This window comes from Pseudophryne corroboree, chromosome 2, assembly GCF_028390025.1.
Source record: "Pseudophryne corroboree isolate aPseCor3 chromosome 2, aPseCor3.hap2, whole genome shotgun sequence".
Taxonomy (NCBI): domain Eukaryota; kingdom Metazoa; phylum Chordata; class Amphibia; order Anura; family Myobatrachidae; genus Pseudophryne; species Pseudophryne corroboree.
Genome location: NC_086445.1, coordinates 315,737,927 through 315,759,405, shown reverse-complemented (window position 1 = coordinate 315,759,405; position 21,479 = coordinate 315,737,927). Strand labels below are relative to the sequence as shown.

Genomic DNA, 21,479 nt, shown 5'->3' with positions numbered 1-21,479 from the left:
CCAGTGGTATCTGAAGTACTGGTTAAGCTGCACTCTCCATGCTGAGAGTATGTGACATACTGTAGGCACACGAAGTGCACACATGTGCAGGAATCCAAAAAACACAATGCAAGCCAGGTCTCTTGTGAGCCTGAAATGGTGATAACAGAATAACTTTCACTCTTAAATAGAGCAAATGTATATACAAATGTGAAATCTAAACATCTGCCAAGGTATAAAAACTTTTACCTATAGATATATACATTTTATTACATGCTTTTATTTATAGAAACTTGTAGCTGTATTAGACCGTTAAGATAAACCTACAGTAGTATTGAACAGTCACTAGAATGTAAGGGATAACAGTTTATTGGTAGAAAACTGGCAGTGAGGCAAAACATCTAAGTACAGGTTGAGTATCCCATATCCAAATATTCAGAAATACGGAATTTTTTGAGCGAGACTGAGATAGTGAAACATTTGTTTTCTGATGGCTCAATGCACACAAACTTTGTTTAATACACAAAGTTATTAAATATATTGTATTAAATTACCTTCAGGCTGTGTGTATAAGGTGTATATGAAACATAAATGTATTCTGTGCTTAGACTTGGGTCCTATCGCCATAATATCTCATTATAGTATGCAATTATTCCAAAATACGGAAAAATCCAATATCCAAAAATACTTCTGTTCCCAAGCATTTTGGATAAGGGATACTCAACCTGTACACTGTATTTCCTGAACTGCACCTTCTAGCTCTGTCAATTTCCGTTGACCTAGAGTAAAGCGCCCCATACACTAGAACGATATGTCTAGAGGCTGAAGTCGGGGCGATTTCCCTTGAACTCTCCTGGGAGCTTCCCGGGAGTGTTTACATAAGATTCCAAATGATTTTGTAAATTTGACTTTTTTGAGCATGCTATACATCGCATACGATATGTCAAGTGCCTATATACCGCATGGGATGTATAGCACGCATTCCCAGGTACCATCAGATACAGTCTGAGAATGCCAGTCAACCTTCCTACTATAGATGGCATGCAATATATCACGAGCACAAAAACCACACTTTTTTCCGTTCAATTCCAAACAATTTCATTTGATCACGACAAATAACGTGTGCAGCACCAACGACCTGGAGGAGTAGACCAGACGCTCACGGGGACGCGCATCGGATTGGATTGGATCAGATACACAGCAAAAATGCACGATTTCCCCCTATATATCGGCCCGAATGACCAAATTGAGCTGAAATTGAGCAAAATCGTTCTAGTGTATGGGGCCCTTAACAGTGATTTGTAGTAGCAATTTAAATGTCTGCGCACTATGTATAATTATTTATACACACATATAAAATACTACAGTAAGCTGAACATAGATACATTTTCCATATGAAAATGCATCTAATGGAACAGCAGTATCCAGTGGTCAAGCCACCGAGTTCCTAATTACATTTTTGACATGTGAACTTGAATGTATACTGTATGTCTAGAGTTATGTGCAGTGGTGGAAACAGTGATGGACTTGACATTTGCACTAGCATACAGATGTGCCCTCACGCATTGTTGCTGCAGTTGCGCCAAACAACCCCTCTCGGCGCACCAGGAACCATAAGACTTTGTTTACCCAAAAATGCCTCTTAGTCGCAATGTGATTCGATTTGGACGATAATGTGCCTAGGATCAGCCTGGACTCTAAATCCGCTGATGGCTGTAGTACAATTTCCATACATAAACAAGTTTTATTCAAGATCCAATAATTTGGCCAGTCCTTGGGGTAGAGTTCTGAAGAGGTTGTCAAAGCTGCCCCATTGCAGGAATAAATGCTAAACAAACTAGAGGTTTTGACAAACAGCTCCTTAGTAAATGTGCCCCGTAGTATTTATGTCCTAGCATTTGCTTCAATTCAATTACAAAATGGACTATGCCAGTAATAGTGCATAAAATGCACAGACAGTATGTGTAGGCTAACCTCTAACCCTTTCTATCTAACCTGAGTGCACATACTATTTCTACTGCATTTCCTTTGTTGGGCTAACGTGTCAAACATTCTTTGCGTCACTTCACAATTGGAAAAACCTTACACAATACTATAAATAATTTTGATCAGTAAATACAGTTAATCTCATCCTAAGTATCCATAGCTGGCTACCACAGGTCATATAGTCACTTTAATATTCTCAATGTCATTATAACAACATGACATTGTGCTGTAAAACTGGGCTGACATCTCTCGCTCTCTCTGAAAGAACCTTTTGTGCAGAGTGAAAATACAGAACACAGGATAATGAGACCATTTCAGGCTTCAGGCAAAATGATAGCATTTGCTTTCTACAAAGTGAAGATTCACTTCTAAACCGGATTTCCCAGCTGTATGTGTCTGATCAGAGTACAGAACAGAAGACATAAGGTCTGCTTGTTCCAGAAGCATTTGGGGAAAACAGCCTTTTGAAATATTGGCTCACAACTACAGGAATAAGTCTGCAGATTAGGAAAGTTATGTGCTGCCGTCTCTAAATCAGGGTTTCTCAACCTGTGCTACACGTAGCCAAGAGGACAGAAATTCAAGAGGTACTTCAATCACTTAAAGTCAAACTAATGGTTTAATATATAAAAGTAACAAAAACATTCAAACAAAATATTCATGGAATAACTTTTAAAGCTATGGTATCAGGACTGTGGCTCGTGAATGGCTTGCCACGGCCCTGATTTAAGACTGGGGCTGTAAGTTGATCCCTGGAAACGGGTGGTCTTCAGGTTGCCGAATGTCGGGATCCCGGCGCACAGTATACCGGCACCGGAATCCCGACACCCGGCATACCGACAGATATTCTCCCTCGTGGGGGTCCACGACCCCCCTAGAGGGAGAATAAATAGCGTGGCGCGGGTAGCGCGCCACCGTGCCCACAGCGTGGCGAGCTCAGCGCTGGCATACCATACTACACCTCTGGAAACGGTTGCTTGTAGCAGTGGGGACACTAGGTAGTAATTCTGTTATAGAGACAAAGGATTACTTCAAGAGTATTTGGAAAATAGGTTAACACTCTAGGACAGGCATTCCCGACCACGGTCCTCAAGGGACACCAACAGTCCAGGTATTAGTGATATCCATGCTTGAGCACAGGTGACTTAACTAACAGCTCAGTTATTTTGATTTAACCATCTGTGCTGAAGCCTGGATATCACTAAAACCTGCACTGTTAGTGTGCCTTTAGGACCGAGGTTGGGAAAGACTGCTCTAAGGGGTATATTGATACACAATATGAAGTACTTCATCTAAAAAGGCTGAGAAATCCTGCTTGGATCAGTTTGTTACAGAAACAGGACAGCCAATTCGTGAATGTGAGAAGACACCTGTACTATGCATTTTGTATTATAACACTAGTTATGTAGTCTTCAAGTACTAATACAAGTTAAATTAACTGTTATATTGTAGCGGCAGCATGTTTTCTTTACAACTAATATTTACTGGTTCACAAAGATAAGTACTGATAGAAAGCTAGTCTAACGATTATCTATTTGCCAGCAGAAGTCAGAAGAGGAGTGTATGGAGTATACATGCATGGAATCTATTATACATGATTAGGGGTATATTTACTAAGGGATATGTTTGGTGGCTGTGTGAAACATACATCATCGTCCGTTTTTGACCATCAAATTGGTGGGTGTGCAATACAGTGGTTTGGATGGTAATTCCTAAACCACTGACAACGAAGTGGTTTGGTCATCACTGCCCGAAAACACCAGCTGCAAAAACGTCATAACTATCTCACCACATAGAATGATAGGAATCACAATACTCTTATAATGAGGGCAATCACAATACTCTTATAATGAGGGCAACCATGTATTACTTAAGAAGGCAGTAATATTAATAATTCTCTATTGGTGGCCATATTATTTTATTCATTTATTAGGGGCAAAAATGAAGGTTGAATATTATTGAGCAATATTCATTATATTAAAGGGGCATTATTAATGAATGGTTAGCTGGTGTAAACAAATATGTACAACAGGAACTTCATTATGAATTAAAAATTAATATTGCCCCTTGAATATATGATTGCCCTGAATATAATCAGTTTTGCTCCAGGATTCATTAATAAAACACTGCCACCATCACTGAGGTTCCCAAACTCTGACATTACAGTCCAGGTTTTAAGGATATCAATCCTTAAGTCCACATGGTTAAATTAAACTGACTGAGGTACTAATAAAGAGGTCTATTTACTAAGCTGTGGAGACAGACAATGTACCAGCCAATCAGCTCCTAACTGCCATGTTACAGGCTGTTTGAAAAATGACAGGAGCTGCTTGGATGGTTGTTTATTTCTCTAGACTTTATCTCTCTCCAAGGCTTAGTAAATACAGTGTTAGCAAAAACGCGCTATTGCGCGTATTTTACCCTGTTTTGATGACCAGGGACTCACATTTTAAAAGTGGGCGGGTCCATGGGGACGCGCTCCGCTACAGCCAATCGGATGCTCTCTGGTTATAAAAATGGTAGGGTGGAGCCTTGGCGGTCCTGGTGTGGCAGCCGCAGCAGGGGTGAGATTATGTGCAGTGACTGTTATTTCACTGTTGGTGGAGCGCCGACAAAACTTTGTGCGGAGGTGATGGGGACAGAGTCCTCCCGCAGCAGGGTGTTTTCTTAGCGGTGGAAATCTGTGTGTGGTCTGTGTTACTGCGGCTGGGAGGGGTCCCGATGCTCAGCGCTCCGGGGGGACGGACGGACTATGATGGGCCTGGTGTTCCCGGGTGGGGAGGCTGTGTGAATAGTTTTCCTGCGGGCGGGAGGGGGGATCCGTACAGTCGGCGTCCCTGTGGCTGGGGGAAGGGGTGTCTGGATGCTCAGCACTCTGGTGGGGGGTGTCTGTGTGCATAGTTTTCCCGTGGGGGTGGGGTCTGGATGCTAAGTGGTGGCAATACATGCATCAGATCCAGTATCACCCCCAAAGCTCATACTTTAGTTGCCATCTGATGTCCAAAAACATTACAGTAATGCAGCGACTATGTTGTACAGCCCTAGGGAGACGGCTTTTATTGAGATGTACAATGTAAAGGATACTAACTCCAACCACAGTGATCTCTGTTCTTTCACTGCTCTGTGGTTTTCTAGATGTTCTAGAATTACACGCCTCAGCGTGTCCGCCAGCCAGAGGCACAGAATGTCAGGGCATTGTGTGACATGTAGTTCCACAACAGAGCCACAGGTTGTTTAAGTCTGTTCAAGAGGGACAACATTCAGCTCCATGCAGTGTAACACATAAGTGCCCTCTTCAATACTTGCCCCAGAGGGATGTAGTTAAAATGCCGCCGGACAGGATCCCGGCGGTCGAAATACCGACGCAGGAGTCCCAAACAACGGCATAAGGCCATCGGCAAAATCCTGACAGAGCTCGGGATACCGGCAATAAAATACCAATGCTCGGAATCCTGATCGTTCTTCCAGCGGGACGCGCTCGCGTCCTGCCGTGGAGGAGTGGGGGGAAAGAGGTTAGGTTTAGGCATTAGAAGAGGGGTTAAGGTTAGGGTGCAGGGAAGGTTATGGTTAGGTACCAATGAGGGGGGGTTAGGCACTTATGAGGGGAGGTCAGGGTTAGGCACTAAGCGGGGAGGGTTAGGGTTAGGCACTAAGCGGGGAGGGTTAGGGTACTTTTGGAGGGGCTGTCAGGATTCTGATGGCCAGGATGCCGCTCGCCGGCATCCCGTCCATCGGGATATCATACTGAATCCGACCCAGACAGTTACTGTGCTAGTACTGTTACGCCATGCATAGGACACATTATTATGGACAGTGCCAACGCTAGCTTCTTGTCCCACAGCTCCTAATATGTTGTAATACAGTGTAATAAAACTATAGAATGCTTTACAAAAAAACTGTAGCTTTCATTATTTCTGTTTAAATTGGTAGATTAATATGAGAACCTTCATTCTGATGGGACCCAGAAAAGGTAAGGTAGGACCCCAATTTTTGATAGTGAGTGGTCCTTGGGACCCACTCTTTTTTTGTCTTACTGTAAATAGACCACCTAAGCAGGGTTGGCTAGTTTAAACTGCCTTGGTTTAATTAAACCAAATATTCTTTTTGGGCTGTTTACCATGTCTTCTTAAAAAAGCCTAATATACAAAAAAAAAAACTAGTGTTTTTATTCAAAATGTTCAATGCCAGCGTCATTCCCAGTGTTCCTCTGAAATGTCTTTTGCGTAACTATTCAGATTTAATTAATTATAAGTAACAAGCAGGACTAATGCTTAGCATTAACTTGTTATTCTTATTTTCAATGTCTTACTTCACATGTTTTAATATGTTTAGACTACCTACATATATTCAGATGTAACAGTAATAATAAGCAGTAAAACAACTGAAAGATGTAAAATAAATCATATCAAAGCCTAATAACTTTGGATTGTTAATGTTAGAAAGCATTAAAACAAGGTCAATCGATGTTTGTAATATAAAGCAATATTACACAGTATTAATATAGTAAGCAAGATTAATTTTTTTTCCATTAAAAGATTAATGCACAGACAAAAAAAAAAAAAAACCCACCAAAAACTTGTTTAAACCAAAATAACCGGTTTTTGTGTTTTTTTTTCACCTTTTTTCCAACCCTGCCCTAAGTCACAAGCATGGGTATCCTTAAAAACCTGACTGTAATGGTGGAGTTTGAAAACCTCTGCACCATAAGATTCAGTGGCGTAAGTTCGTCCCAGTTGCCCGGAGGCAAGATAAATATTGGTGCCCCCCTATTTCCTATATTAAGATAAATATATGTATGTATGTGTGCGTATATATGTATGTATGTATGTATGTATGTATGTATGTATGTATGTATGTGTGCGTATGTGTGTGTGGTGTTCTGAAACAAATGTATATACTGTATTTAATACATTTAATTGTCTTTTATTTTAAATCACACATTTCTTAGCAGTCATACCCAGGATTAGAACCCATGACCTGTTACACTAACAGCAGACACTTTACTGATGGAGTTTTTTTGCTCCTGTAGAGGAAGCATGAGAATTCTAACTATATGAAGTTACGTGTAATTGTCAGAGAAGTATCTTCATATAGTTAAAATGCTCATATTTCCTATACAGGAGCAAACAACTTCATCAGTAAGTTGTCTGCTTCCAGTGTAATAGGTTGTGGTTTCTAATCCTGGGTATGATACTTGTAAAATGTGTATATTCAGTATAATAAAGAGGGCAGGGACGTGCGGTGAGCTAAATGGATCAGGAGGCACTGGCTGACCCCAGGGCCAGATTACCATGCAATATATAAGCCAAAAGGTACATCTAGGCATTATACACAGGTGCAGCAGTATAAACTCCTGGAAATTTGGTGAGTTTTGATCAGAGATGTGCGGAAAAGATAAGCAGGTGAGGCACTGCCTCACCTGCCATAGACTTTTTACTCCAGAGTTTGGGCTACAAAAATTATTAGAATAATACAAAGAAGATATTTCAAACAAATTATTAGTATTTTTCATATATATTATTCAATCAAAACTCTGGTTTAAACGTAAGTATGACAGGAAAGGCTCTGCCTCACCCCACCGCACGTCACTGAAAGGGGGTGTGATGTGTAAGGTGCAGGGACCAGTGAAGAAGTCGGCCACTGAAAAGACAGCAGCAGGTATCAATTAACTTAATTCAATGGTGCCACAGAATGGGAGGAGAGGTGCCCCCTTCAGAGCAGGAGCCCGGCGGCAGATGACGCCGTTGCCTCCCAGAGTTCTGCCTCTGATAAGATTATTAATGCCATTTGCCTCCTTATTATAGGATTGTATAAAACATGCTAAACAGTGACTACGTCACCGGTGTGAACAACATTATAATCAAGTAACAGCAATTATTTCCTTTTTTACATTTCAGCGTAACAGGTCCCAGAATAACAGATACCATACCTTTACATTATAGAATAGCTAATGTATAAATCATTATTTTATTTCTGTCTGTGACGCAAAAAAGGAAAGCTTGAAAAGCTAAAGTTAAATCAACACTTTTCTTCTAGTCTCCATTTTTGCTGAACAAAGGTTATACAGCCCACACAAAGGCTTGGCCAGCCATTGTAATGGTACAGTAAGAATGCAAGATAGCTGTACAAAGCCACAACACATAAAACACATTTTAAACCACAAAACATTTCCAGCATTTGAATAAGAGGAAATATGCAGTCTCGAGAATTTTAAACCATGCTGGCTAACAAGAGCAGGAAATAAACAGCGCACATAGGAGATTGGATTTCTAGCTATTTTACAATTCCAAACACCATTCCGGAATTCCAATTCTCAAATAACTAGTACTATATTGCTCTTTTACTCCACTTTCATAAAGTTCCCAAGGTGTCCATCACAACTTCACGCTTCCTGGTTAATTGTTTTGGGGCCCAAAAAAATAAAGTGATAATAATTAGCCCAAAAATTAATCAGCTATAAAAACAAACAAACAAACAAAAAAAGACAACAAAAAATATATCTCTACCTATCTATCTATATACATATTATATATATATATATATACACACACATACATATATATATATATAGATATATATATGTGTAAAAAGGTTAGATATTGTATGTAAAATATGCATACAAAATGCAACATCTAAACTTACTCTGCCATTTTCGTTAACCAATAAAGTGTGTGGATTATTTCTGCCCATCATCTCACAAATAATGACAAAACGCATGATTATGCAGGGCAAGACTTTGAAATGACAAAGCAAGCTTGTAGTTACAACCCTGTTAACCAAAAAGATGTAAGCAGGTCATCCAGACTCCGGCATCTAGCCTAGAGTAGTGTCAAGTGCAGAAAAGCTACGTTCCTAAAGCTGGGTAACCACTATGGGGTATATTCAATTATGTCGGGTCCTTTCCGACGGAAAGGATCAGACATGTGAGTATTCAATAAATCGACCAAACTTGACAGGTTTGGCCCGTTCCCGACAATGCCAAGCCGACTTATTTTTTTCACAGTCGGACTGACATTGTCGGAAGCGGGGCTAAAACCTGTCTGGTTTGGCAGCGTTTCCAACAGTACACATAGATTCCGACAATCCACGTGTTTTCCGACAAGTCGGGAATTCCCGACTTGTCTGAAAAAAACCCCAAGAGTCTTCGAATCGGTCGGAACCCCTTCCGACTTAAACCTGTTGGAAACTGGCGTCTTTCCGACAAGACGGCAGTTTCCGACAAGAATTGAATACACTCTTCTATATGTGCACCTGGCAATATCAACGGCGACGTGACCTGGTGGGCTGCCGACATCGGCAAGTGCATACACGCTTGTTTATGTGGCCAGCTGCAGATGGGGGGGGGGGGGGGGGGGTGGAGTTGGCAGGGTCATGTTGTTTGGCAGAATGGCATCGCTATCAACATCCCCAGATTGCATGTACAGCTGACAGAGGATGTTGCTAGCGACACGCGGGAGCGCGTATCATTGACAATCTAGTGGGTATACACTAGACTATTGTAAATAAGTGCGTTCCGATCCATCAGAATCGGCCACAGCGTTAAGATAATCGTGTACCCAGCTTAGGAGTGCATACTGGCGAGATTAAATTCAGCATACAAAAACATTTAAATATAACACATTTATGAGGCAGGGTCTCCGATATATATAAATGAGGAACAGTGGTGTTAATTGTTCCTTAAATAATAATAAGAATGATAATATTACAAAGCCTTGTAAGTAATTCAGCATAACAATAGACAGAATTTATGTACCAAACACTATGAATTACTATTCAGTACTAATATCTAAATGATATTAGTCTGGGAACAATTTCCCCCTGCAGGGAAAGGTGGACACCCTGCCCGGCCTGAGAATGTGTGTCTCACCAGGTAATCTCTGGCCTGCAGCTCAAGCATGTGAATGGTTTAGGAAATAGGCACCAAGCAGCATGGTGGAGACATGTGCCTTACACATCCATTACCCGACCCTCAAACTACAGTACACTTGCATTCTTCTTCCTATGCAACGCTTACCGAATATCGCCCAACTGTGAGAAACTAATTCATTGCAGAGGCTCTTCCACCAATGGGAGCGAGCAGCACTCTTATGTTAAGTTTGTGGAAGTGGATCTGCCCCTAGCAATATCTGAACGGACAGCAATAATGCTAATTTCAAAATAAAAACACTACATGCAGCATTTTACCATTTTACATATGTGCGCTGTTCAGCATATTACAAATGAGCCTTTTGTCACTCAAAGCTCCAGTGTAGAACGATTGCCCACTAGAATCAGATACCTGTTAGAAATGCACTAACTCTAAACAATGTAGTTCATATTTCGGTAAAATACGCTTAACCAACCCTCAAATTCACTCCATACAGAAGGCCTGCCCAACCTGTGGCTCTGCACACACACACACAACACAGCACGCCCTGTCATAGTTTTAGCATTCTTGGGCAAAGCATGCTGGAATTTGTAGTTTCACAACAGCTGGAGAGCCACAGGTTGTCCAGGCTTGCCATACAGCTTACACGTTTTCCCAACACAATCACCTGTTTTACATCTCTCCTCTTGGCTGACAATACATATACAGACTTCCCTTCCTATATCATCTTCCTGATTCAAGCGTGGAAGTTAAAACAATTCATCATCCTACATTGTAGAGCTGCCGTTGTTATCCAAGTAACTTCCCTCTTTCAACCTGAATTGTTTTTCTCTGTACTGCAAGCAATAGATAAGCTTGGATCGCAACTATATCAAATCAACAGATTTGTATAACCACTGCCAACGCTCAAAGCAGACTTCAATAGTATATATATTTCTATATACTTTGGCTTCTTAAGCCAGGTACACACTGAGAAAATATTGGCCCAAAATGTTGTTTTGGGGCAATTCGGAACGACATATCGCTCAGTGGGTGGTATTCAATGCTTTTCACTCCCTTCCACACCCATTCTGTTTCTGCTGACTGGCGTGATATAATCATTTCAGCTTGTTACCCCTGTGGTAAAGAGGGGGCACAACCCTTTATGCAACTAAACCTGATTACTATGGGCGCAATATGCGCGATAACAGGGATCACTTTAGAAAAGAGATTGGGCGTGATATATCATTTGAATACCACCCATATTGTATGCTTGATACGCAGGCGCCCGCAGTTGCTAGTGATGGTTTCATGCGCTCCACAATGAAACCTAGCAGCCGTGGCATGTGTAATGAAGGAAGGAGCGAAAGGTTTCTCCAACCTTCATCACAATGTTCAATGTGTACCCAGGATCCGAAGTCGGCCCTTCAGGCAGACATATCCGCTGGGGACATATCGTCCCAGTGTGCACCCAGCTTTAATGCCACAAGAACTCATGGCAATCTATGTATGCCAATGTGGTGTTTACCTTCCAGTAGTGAGAGCTCAGGGTAATGCTACACAGTGGCTATACAATGTCACAAAACACCCCAAGGCTCTTATAGAGACACAGTGGCCAAGTGAATAAATATCTTAACTATCAAAATAATAAACTGATTTTGCAACATTACAGGAAAAACAATGGATTTTTAGCAAACTACTGCGCCCTAGCGGCTGCAGTGGAGGTACAAACAGAATAGGTTACAAACAAAACTGGTGTAACTCTACCGCGCACAGCTAAAACACTAAATAGAGGGTGAAACCATGTGTCTGTAGTACAATATGACCGATAAAAAATGAGGAAGGTCTGTATGGACCCTTAATTTCTAAATGTACAGTCTTCACAATAACCAACGTCCCTCAAAAAAAATCAAATAAAAGAACTATAGATATCAGTGAAATCTATTACAAGATAGTTCTTTTATTTGATTTTTTTGAGGGACGTTGGATATTGTGAAGACTGTACATTTAGAAATGAAGGGTCCATAAAGACCTTCTTCATTTTTTATTGGTCATATTGTACTACAGACACATGGTTTCACCCTCTATTTAATGTTTTAGCTGTGCGCGGTAGAGTTACACCAATTTTGTTTGTAACGGATTTTGCAACATTGTTTACAAAATCTAAGCCCTGAAACGGAACATTTTGAAAAATTCTTTAAAGCACTATAACCTGCGCCTTGAAACCTGTTGGAAAAACCAGCACATTATAAATGAAATTATTATTATTATTATGACCAAAAGTTTTTTCCATAACAAATAGATTTCTTAAGTGCTTATGAGACACAGCACCCCCATATGCATGAATATCTTTATATCATCTCTGTGCAGAATATGACCAAAGAATAAAGGCATGCATCCTCTGTCCTCTGCTCTGATATCTTCTCAGCCCGCAGTACCTGCCATGCTTCAAGTGAAATCATACTGAGCCCATGATGATGTCACACCTTCCCTTTGTCAGTAAACCACTGTAATATGAGGGGATTATTTCCCACAGGTAAAACAGGCGCGTGTATGAAAGTGGAGAGGTTTTACATCATATGGACTATGTAGGCCACTGGAATCTTTTTCTGCTATTAGTCATGTCACATTGAGTGTCCTGCCATAGGAATGACCTTTTTCACATTTTTTAATCAGTTATCTATGAAAAGCATTTCTTAATTTAGATGCAGTGATCCTTCAATGAAAATGTATTAACCATAGTGAAATTATGACCCAAGTAAAAAGTCCCTCAGTTACCTCAGACTGTCCTTCCTGAGCACTGCTCTCATGTGTAACCCGAATACTCTGAAACAGAATAGCAAAACAAATTTTGTTAATAGCTACAATAACGGTTTGCAAGGTACACCACAATAAGCTAGGCCACAGACAGACTTTGTACAGTACAAGAAAGCGAAAATACAATTAGTTTTTCAGGACACAAAAACATAATATATTCTGTACATAGGACAGCTCTTTATATATATAATTTGCAATTTGGGAGGAGAGACATTCACACACTGATTGGATTCCACTATATTGCACCTTATGAAAGGATTCACCTGATTATTGCTGGATATTCTTAATGGTCCTATACCTTTTTTTGGAGAGAGGACTAACCACTCATGTCATCGTCTTTCCATGCACAATAATTCAGCTCTTACTTACAACTTCTACATATAATAAGATTTTACTTACCGATAAATCTATTTCTCGGAGTCCGTAGTGGATGCTGGGGTTCCTGAAAGGACCATGGGGAATAGCGGCTCCGCAGGAGACAGGGCACAAAAAGTAAAGCTTTTCCAGATCAGGTGGTGTGCACTGGCTCCTCCCCCTATGACCCTCCTCCAGACTCCAGTTAGGTACTGTGCCCGGACGAGCGTACACAATAAGGGAGGATTTTGAATCCCGGGTAAGACTCATACCAGCCACACCAATCACACCGTACAACCTGTGATCTAAACCCAGTTAACAGTATGATAACAGCGGAGCCTCTGAAAGATGGCTTCCTTCAACAATAACCCGAATTAGTTAACAATAACTATGTACAATTTATGCAGATAATCCGCACTTGGGATGGGCGCCCAGCATCCACTACGGACTCCGAGAAATAGATTTATCGGTAAGTAAAATCTTATTTTCTCTATCGTCCTAGTGGATGCTGGGGTTCCTGAAAGGACCATGGGGATTATACCAAAGCTCCCAAACGGGCGGGAGAGTGCGGATGACTCTGCAGCACCGAATGAGAGAACTCCAGGTCCTCCTTAGCCAGAGTATCAAATTTGTAAAATTTTACAAACGTGTTCTCCCCTGACCACGTAGCTGCTCGGCAAAGTTGTAATGCCGAGACCCCTCGGGCAGCCGCCCAAGATGAGCCCACCTTCCTTGTGGAGTGGGCCTTTACAGATTTAGGCTGTGGCAGGCCTGCCACAGAATGTGCAAGTTGGATTGTGCTACAGATCCAACGAGCAATCGTCTGCTTAGACGCAGGAGCACCCATCTTGTTGGGTGCATACAATATAAACAACGAGTCAGATTTTCTGACTCCAGCTGTCCTTGCAATATATATTTTTAATGCTCTGACAACGTCCAGTAACTTGGAGTCCTCCAAGTCACTTGTAGCCGCAGGCACTACAATAGGCTGGTTCAGATGAAATGCTGACACCACCTTAGGGAGAAAATGCGGACGAGTCCGCAGTTCTGCCCTGTCCGAATGGAAAATCAGATATGGGCTTTTGTAAGATAAAGCTGCCAATTCTGACACTCTCCTGGCAGAAGCCAGGGCTAGAAGCATGGTCACTTTCCAAGTGAGATATTTCAAATCCACCTTATTTAGTGGTTCAAACCAATGAGATTTTAGAAAGTCCAAAACCACATTGAGATCCCACGGTGCCACTGGAGGCACCACAGGGGGCTGTATATGCAGCACTCCCTTAACAAAGGTCTGGACTTCAGGGACTGAAGCCAATTCTTTTTGAAAGAAAATCGACAGGGCCGAAATTTGAACCTTAATAGATCCCAATTTGAGACCCATAGACAATCCTGATTGCAGGAAATGTAGGAATCGACCTAGTTGAAATTCCTCCGTCGGAGCACTCCGATCTTCGCACTACGCAACATATTTTCGCCAAATTCGGTGATAATGTTGCACGGTTACTTCCTTCCTTGCTTTAATCAAAGTAGGAATGACTTCTTCCGGCATGCCTTTTTCCTTTAGGATCCGGCGTTCAACCGCCATGCCGTCAAACGCAGCCGCGGTAAGTCTTGAAACAGACAGGGACCCTGCTGAAGCAAGTCCCTCCTTAGAGGTAGAGGCCACGGATCTTCCGTGATCATCTCTTGAAGTTCCGGGTACCAAGTCCTTCTTGGCCAATCCGGAACCACTAGTATCGTTCTTACGCCTCTTTGCCGTATAATTCTCAATACTCTTGGTATGAGAGGCAGAGGAGGAAACACATACACCGACTGGTACACCCAAGGCGTTACCAGCGCGTCCACAGCTATTGCCTGCGGATCTCTTGACCTGGCGCAATACCTGTCCAGTTTTTTGTTGAGGCGAGACGCCATCATGTCCACCATTGGTCTTTCCCAACGGGTTACCAACATGTGGAAGACTTCTGGATGAAGTCCCCACTCTCCCGGGTGAAGATCGTGTCTGCTGAGGAAGTCTGCTTCCCAGTTGTCCACTCCCGGGATGAACACTGCTGACAGTGCTATCACATGATTCTCTGCCCAGCGAAGAATCCTTGCAGCTTCTGCCATTGCACTCCTGCTTCTTGTGCCGCCCTGTCTGTTCACATGGGCGACTGCCGTGATGTTGTCCGACTGGATCAACACCGGTTTTCCCTGAAGCAGAGGTTCTGCCTGGCTTAGAGCATTGTATATTGCTCTTAGTTCCAGAATGTTTATGTGAAGAGACGTTTCCAGGCTTGTCCATACTCCCTGGAAGTTTCTTCCTTGTGTGACTGCTCCCCAGCCTCTCAGGCTGGCGTCCGTGGTCACCAGGATCCAATCCTGTATGCCGAATCTGCGGCCCTCCAATAGATGAGGACTCTGCAACCACCACAGAAGAGACACCCTTGTCCTTGGAGACAGGGTTATCCGTAGGTGCATCTGAAGATGCGACCCTGACCATTTGTCCAACAGATCCCTTTGGAAAATTCTTGCGTGGAATCTGCCGAATGGAATTGCTTCGTAAGAAGCCACCATTTTTCCCAGGACTCTTGTGCATTGATGTACAGACACCTTTCCTGGTTTTAGGAGGTTCCTGACAAGCTCGGATAACTCCTTGGCTTTTTCCTCCGGGAGAAAAAACCTTTTTCTGAACCGTGTCCAGAATCATCCCTAGGAACAGCAGACGAGTTGTCGGCATTAACTGGGATTTTGGAATATTCAGAATCCACCCGTGCTGTTTTAGCACTTCTTGAGACAGTGCTAATCCCATCTCTAGCTGTTCTCTGGACCTCGCCCTTATTAGGAGATCGTCCAAGTATGGGATAATTAATACGCCTTTTCTTCGAAGAAGAATCATCATCTCGGCCATTACCTTTGTAAAGATCCGAGGTGCCGTGGACAATCCGAACGGCAGCGTCTGAAACTGATAGTGACAGTTTTGTACAACGAACCTGAGGTACCCCTGGTGTGAGGGGTAAATTGGAACGTGGAGATACGCATCCTTGATGTCCAAGGATACCATAAAGTCCCCCTCTTCCAGGTTCGCTATCACTGCTCTGAGTGACTCCATCTTGAACTTGAACTTCTTTATGTACAGGTTCAAGGACTTCAGATTTAGAATAGGCCTTACCGAGCCATCCGGCTTCGGTACCACAAAAAGAGTGGAATAATACCCCTTCCCTTGTTGTAGAAGAGGTACCTTGACTATCACCTGCTGAGAGTACAGCTTGTGAATGGCTTCCAAAACCGTCTCCCTTTCGGAGGGGGACGTTGGTAAAGCAGACTTCAGGAAACGGCGAGGTGGATCTGTCTCTAATTCCAACCTGTACCCTTGAGATATTATCTGCAGGATCCAGGGATCTACCTGCGAGTGAGCCCACTGCGCGCTGTAATTTTTGAGACGACCGCCCACCGTCCCCGAGTCCGCTTGAGAAGCCCCAGCGTCATGCTGAGGCTTTTGTAGAAGCCGGGGAGGGCTTCTGTTCCTGGGAAGGAGCTGCGTGTTGCTGTCTCTTCCCTCGACCTCTGCCTCGTGGCAGATATGAATAGCCCTTTGCTCTCTTATTTTTAAAGGAACGAAAGGGCTGCGGTTGAAAAGTCGGTGCCTTTTTCTGTTGGGGAGTGACTTGAGGTAGAAAGGTGGATTTCCCGGCTGTAGCCGTGGCCACCAAATCTGATAGACCGACTCCAAATAACTCCTCCCCTTTATACGGCAAAACTTCCATATGCCGTTTTGAATCCGCATCGCCTGTCCACTGTCGCGTCCATAAAGCTCTTCTGGCCGAAATGGACATAGCACTTACCCGTGATGCCAGTGTGCAGATATCCCTCTGTGCATCACGCATATAAAGAAATGCATCCTTTATTTGTTCTAACGACAGTAAAATATTGTCCCTGTCCAGGGTATCAATATTTTCAATCAGGGACTCTGACCAAACTACCCCAGCACTGCCCATCCAGGCAGTCGCTACAGCTGGTCGTAGTATAACACCTGCATGTGTGTATATACTTTTTTGGATATTTTCCATCCTCCTATCTGATGGATCTTTAAGTGCGGCCGTCTCAGGAGAGGGTAACGCCACTTGTTTAGATAAGCGTGTTAGCGCCTTGTCCACCCTAGGAGGTGTTTCCCAGCGCTCCCTAACCTCTGGCGGGAAAGGGTATAATGCCAATAATTTCTTTGAAATTATCAGCTTTTTATCAGGGGCAACCCACGCTTCATTACACACGTCATTTAATTCTTCTGATTCAGGAAAAACTATAGGTAGTTTTTTCATACCCCACATAATACCCTGTTTAGTGGTACCTGTAGTATCAGCTAAATGTAACGCCTCCTTCATTGCCAAAATCATATAACGTGTGGCCCTACTGGAAAATACGGTTGATTCGTCACCGTCACCACTGGAGTCATCGCCTGTGTCTGGGTCTGTGTCGACCGACTGAGGCAAAGGGCGTTTCACAGCCCCTGACGGTGTTTGAGTCGCCTGGACAGGCACTAATTGATTGTCCGGCCGCCTCATGTCGTCAAACGACTGCTTTAGCGTGTTGACACTATCCCGTAGTTCCATAAATAAAGGCATCCATTCTGGTGTCGACTCCCTAGGGGGTGACATCCTCATATTTGGCAATTGCTCCGCCTCCACACCAATATCGTCCTCATACATGTCGACACACACGTACCGACACACAGCAGACACACAGGGAATGCTCCTAACGAAGACAGGACCCACTAGCCCTTTGGGGAGACAGAGGGAGAGTTTGCCAGCACACACCAAAAGCGCTATATATATATCAGGGATAGCCTTATAATAAGTGCTCCCTTATAGCTGCTTTGTTATATCAAAATATCGCCATAAATTTGCCCCCCCCTCTCTGTTTTACCCTGTTTCTGTAGTGCAGTGCAGGGGAGAGACTTGGGAGCCGTCCTGACCAGCGGAGCTGTGAGAGGAAATGGCGCCGTGTGCTGAGGAGATAGGCCCCGCCCCTTTTCTGGCGGGCTCGTCTCCCGCTATTTAGAAAAATCAGGCAGGGGTTAAATATCTCCATATAGCCTCTAGGGGCTATATGTGAGGTATTTTTAGCCTTTATAGGTAATCATTTGCCTCCCAGGGCGCCCCCCTCCCAGCGCCCTGCACCCTCAGTGACTGCCGTGTGAAGTGTGCTGAGAGGAAAATGGCGCACAGCTGCAGTGCTGTGCGCTACCTTTTGAAGACTGCAGGAGTCTTCAGCCGCCGATTCTGGACCTCTTCTGACTTCAGCATCTGCAAGGGGGCCGGCGGCGCGGCTCCGGTGACCATCCAGGCTGTACCTGTGATCGTCCCTCTGGAGCTTGATGTCCAGTAGCCAAGAAGCCAATCCATCCTGCACGCAGGTGAGTTGACTCCTTCTCCCCTCAGTCCCTCGCTGCAGTGATCCTGTTGCCAGCAGGAATCACTGTAAAATAAAAAACTTAGCTAAACTTTTTCTAAGCAGCTCTTTAGGAGAGCCACCTAGATTGCACCCTTCTCGGCCGGGCACAAAAATCTAACTGGAGTCTGGAGGAGGGTCATAGGGGGAGGAGCCAGTGCACACCACCTGATCTGGAAAAGCTTTACTTTTTGTGCCCTGTCTCCTGCGGAGCCGCTATTCCCCATGGTCCTTTCAGGAACCCCAGCATCCACTAGGACGATAGAGAAAATAAAATTGGGGTACCACCAGATAAAAAACTAGGGTATCAGGTCGTTTACCCTTCACGATTATATAGAATAACCCCTCTCATCTTTTTGCACCTATAGGGTATCTCCAAGACGTTTTGTAATTTCTAAAGAGGACCGTTCTAATAAAGAGTCAGCAGAATAGTCTCTCATAAACCAGTTCCTCTGATGAAGTCCTTTTAAGGACGAAACGCGTTGGGTTTAAAGTTCTACTCTCCTTGTTTTAATCTGAACATCAGTTCCTGAATATCATCAAAGGGGACCATTATTGCATTGATTCTATTATATGTACTGTGAGTTATAGTCTCAAGTTGCACTTGAATCCGTATTTTAATAAAGGTTTTGTTTATAATTGGTTGCTGGATATAATCTGTATTCTAACAGCATAATCCTAATTAGTGCACCCTCAGAAATCTGGTGTGTGTGTGTGTGTGTGTGTGTGTGTGTGTGTGTGTGTGTGTGTGTGTGTGTGTGTGTGTGTGTGTATATATATATGTAATAGATATATATATATATCTATATCTATCATACACACATGCATATACACAGTGGTGCAAGTAGAAAAAATGTCTTACGGGTACTGCGTGCGCGCGCCGAAGGCACGCGTGCAAAAAAATGGGTGTGGCAAAATGCCACATGGGGCGTGGCCAATGAAAATGGGGGCGTGATACACATATGGGGGAGGGGCAGATACACGTATGACCCCAATAGTGCCAGATACACGTTGCCCCACAGTGCCAGATATACATTGCCCCACAGTGCCAGATACACATTGACTAACAGTGCCAGATACACATTGCCCCACAGCGCCAGATACAGAAATGCCCCCAGAGTGCCAGATATACATTGCCTCGCAGTGTCAGATACACGTTGCCCCACAGTGCCAGATATACATTGCCCCACAGTGCCAGATACACATTGCCCCACAGTGCCAGATACACAAATGCTCCCACTGTGTCAGATATACATTGCCCCCCGTGCCAGATACAGAAATGCCCCTACAGTGCCAGATATGCCCCCAGTGCCAGGTATACATGCCCCCCCAGTGCCAGATATCCCCCAGTGCCAGGTATACATGCCCCCCTGTGCCAGATATCCCCCAGTGCCAGGTATACATGCCCCCCTGTGCCAGATATCCCCCAGTGCCAGGTATATATGCCCCCCAGTGCCAGATATCCCCCAGTGCCAGATAGAAATGCCCCCCCCCCCCAGTGCCAGATATCCCCCAGTGCCAGATAGAAATGCCGCCCCCCAGTGCCAGATATCCCCCAGTGCCAGATAGAAATGCCCCCCCAGTGCAGGATCCCCCAGTGCCAGGTATAACATGCCCCCCCCCCGCACCGCGAGCTCTGATTGGCTCACGGATCGGCGCTGAATTAAACTATGACACCCGCCGGAGACTGAGGGGAAGGAGAGGCACAGGCTGCGCTCTCCTTCCCTCACATCAGCGGCGGTGCGAGGAGCGGCGGCCCGTCGGTGTGGGTACGGCGTACCCACGGCTAAATTCTTACGGGTACGCCGTACCCACCCGTACCCGCCCACTTGCACCACTGCATTTACACACACACACATTTGTAACTAAGCAATTTACAGGTTTTTCCCTTAAGTGTATAAGCCGAAAAAAGAAACCATAGCTACACTATATCTCAGAGACATTTTGTTAAGATGAATAGAAACTCACCAAAAAAATAATAATAGGATTTTAATACCTACCGGTAAATCCTTTTCTCCTAGACCGTAGAGGATGCTGGGGACTCCAAAAGGACCATGGGGTATAGACGGAATCCGCAGGAGCTTGGGCACACTATAAAGACTTGAACTGGGTGTGAACTGGTTCCTCCCTCTATGCCCCTCCTCCAGACCTCAGTTATAGGAACTGTGCCCAGGAGAGACGGACATTTCTAGGAAAGGATTTTTGTTTAAACAAAGGGCGAGAAACATACCAGCCCACACCAGAACATACCATACAACTGGATTAGTATAAAACCAGATAACCGTATGAATTAACAGCAGCAACAAGCTGAATAAACTAATACACAACCCATGTGTAAACAAATACAACCAGTAATACTACAACTGCAAGTAACAGTCCGCACTGGGATGGGCGCCCAGCATCCTCTACGGACTAGGAGAAAAAGGATTTACCGGTAGGTATTAAAATGCTATTTTCTCTTACGTTCTAGACCTAGAGGATGCTGGGGACTCCAAAAGGACCATGGGGTCTATACCAAAGCTCCAGACCGGGCGGGAGAGTGCGGACGACTCTGCAGCACCGATTGAGCAAACATGAGGTCCTCATCAGCCTGGGTATCAAACTTGTAGAACTTAGCAAATGTGTTTGAACCCGACCACGTAGCTGCTCGGCAAAGCTGAAGTGCCGAGACCCCTCGGGCAGCCGCCCAAGAAGAACCCACCTTCCTAGTGGAATGGGCCTTTACCGACTTCGGCAACGGCAATCCAGCCGAAGAATGAGCCTGCTGAATCGTATTACAACTCTAGCGAGCAATAGTTTGTTAGGAGCAGGATTTCCAATCTTGTTGGAAGCATACAGGACAAACAAAGCTTTTGTTTTCCTGGTACGAGCCGTTCTGGCGACATAAAATCTTCAAAGCTCTTACAACATCAAGAGACTTTGGAATCGCCACAGCATCCGTAGCCACAGGCACCACAATAGGTTGGTTAATGTGGAACGAAGAAACCACCTTCGGCAGAAATTGTTGACGAGTCCTCAATTCCGCTCTATCCGAATGGAAAATAAAAAACGGGCTCTTGTGAGACAAGGC

The 21,479-nt window shown here is 43.9% G+C and overlaps 1 protein-coding gene across 1 annotated transcript in view; it reads right to left on the bottom strand.

Moving 5' to 3' along the window:
- Positions 1 to 21,479, bottom strand: part of UCHL3 (ubiquitin C-terminal hydrolase L3) — a gene marked incomplete at its 5' end in the record, with an annotated part of 156,971 nt that overhangs the window by 73,343 nt on the left and 62,149 nt on the right. Inside the window, one exon of the mRNA XM_063952949.1 lies at positions 12,590 to 12,637. Within this exon, the coding sequence (XP_063809019.1) occupies positions 12,590 to 12,637 (48 nt within the window). The remainder of the gene's footprint in view (positions 1 to 12,589; positions 12,638 to 21,479) is intronic.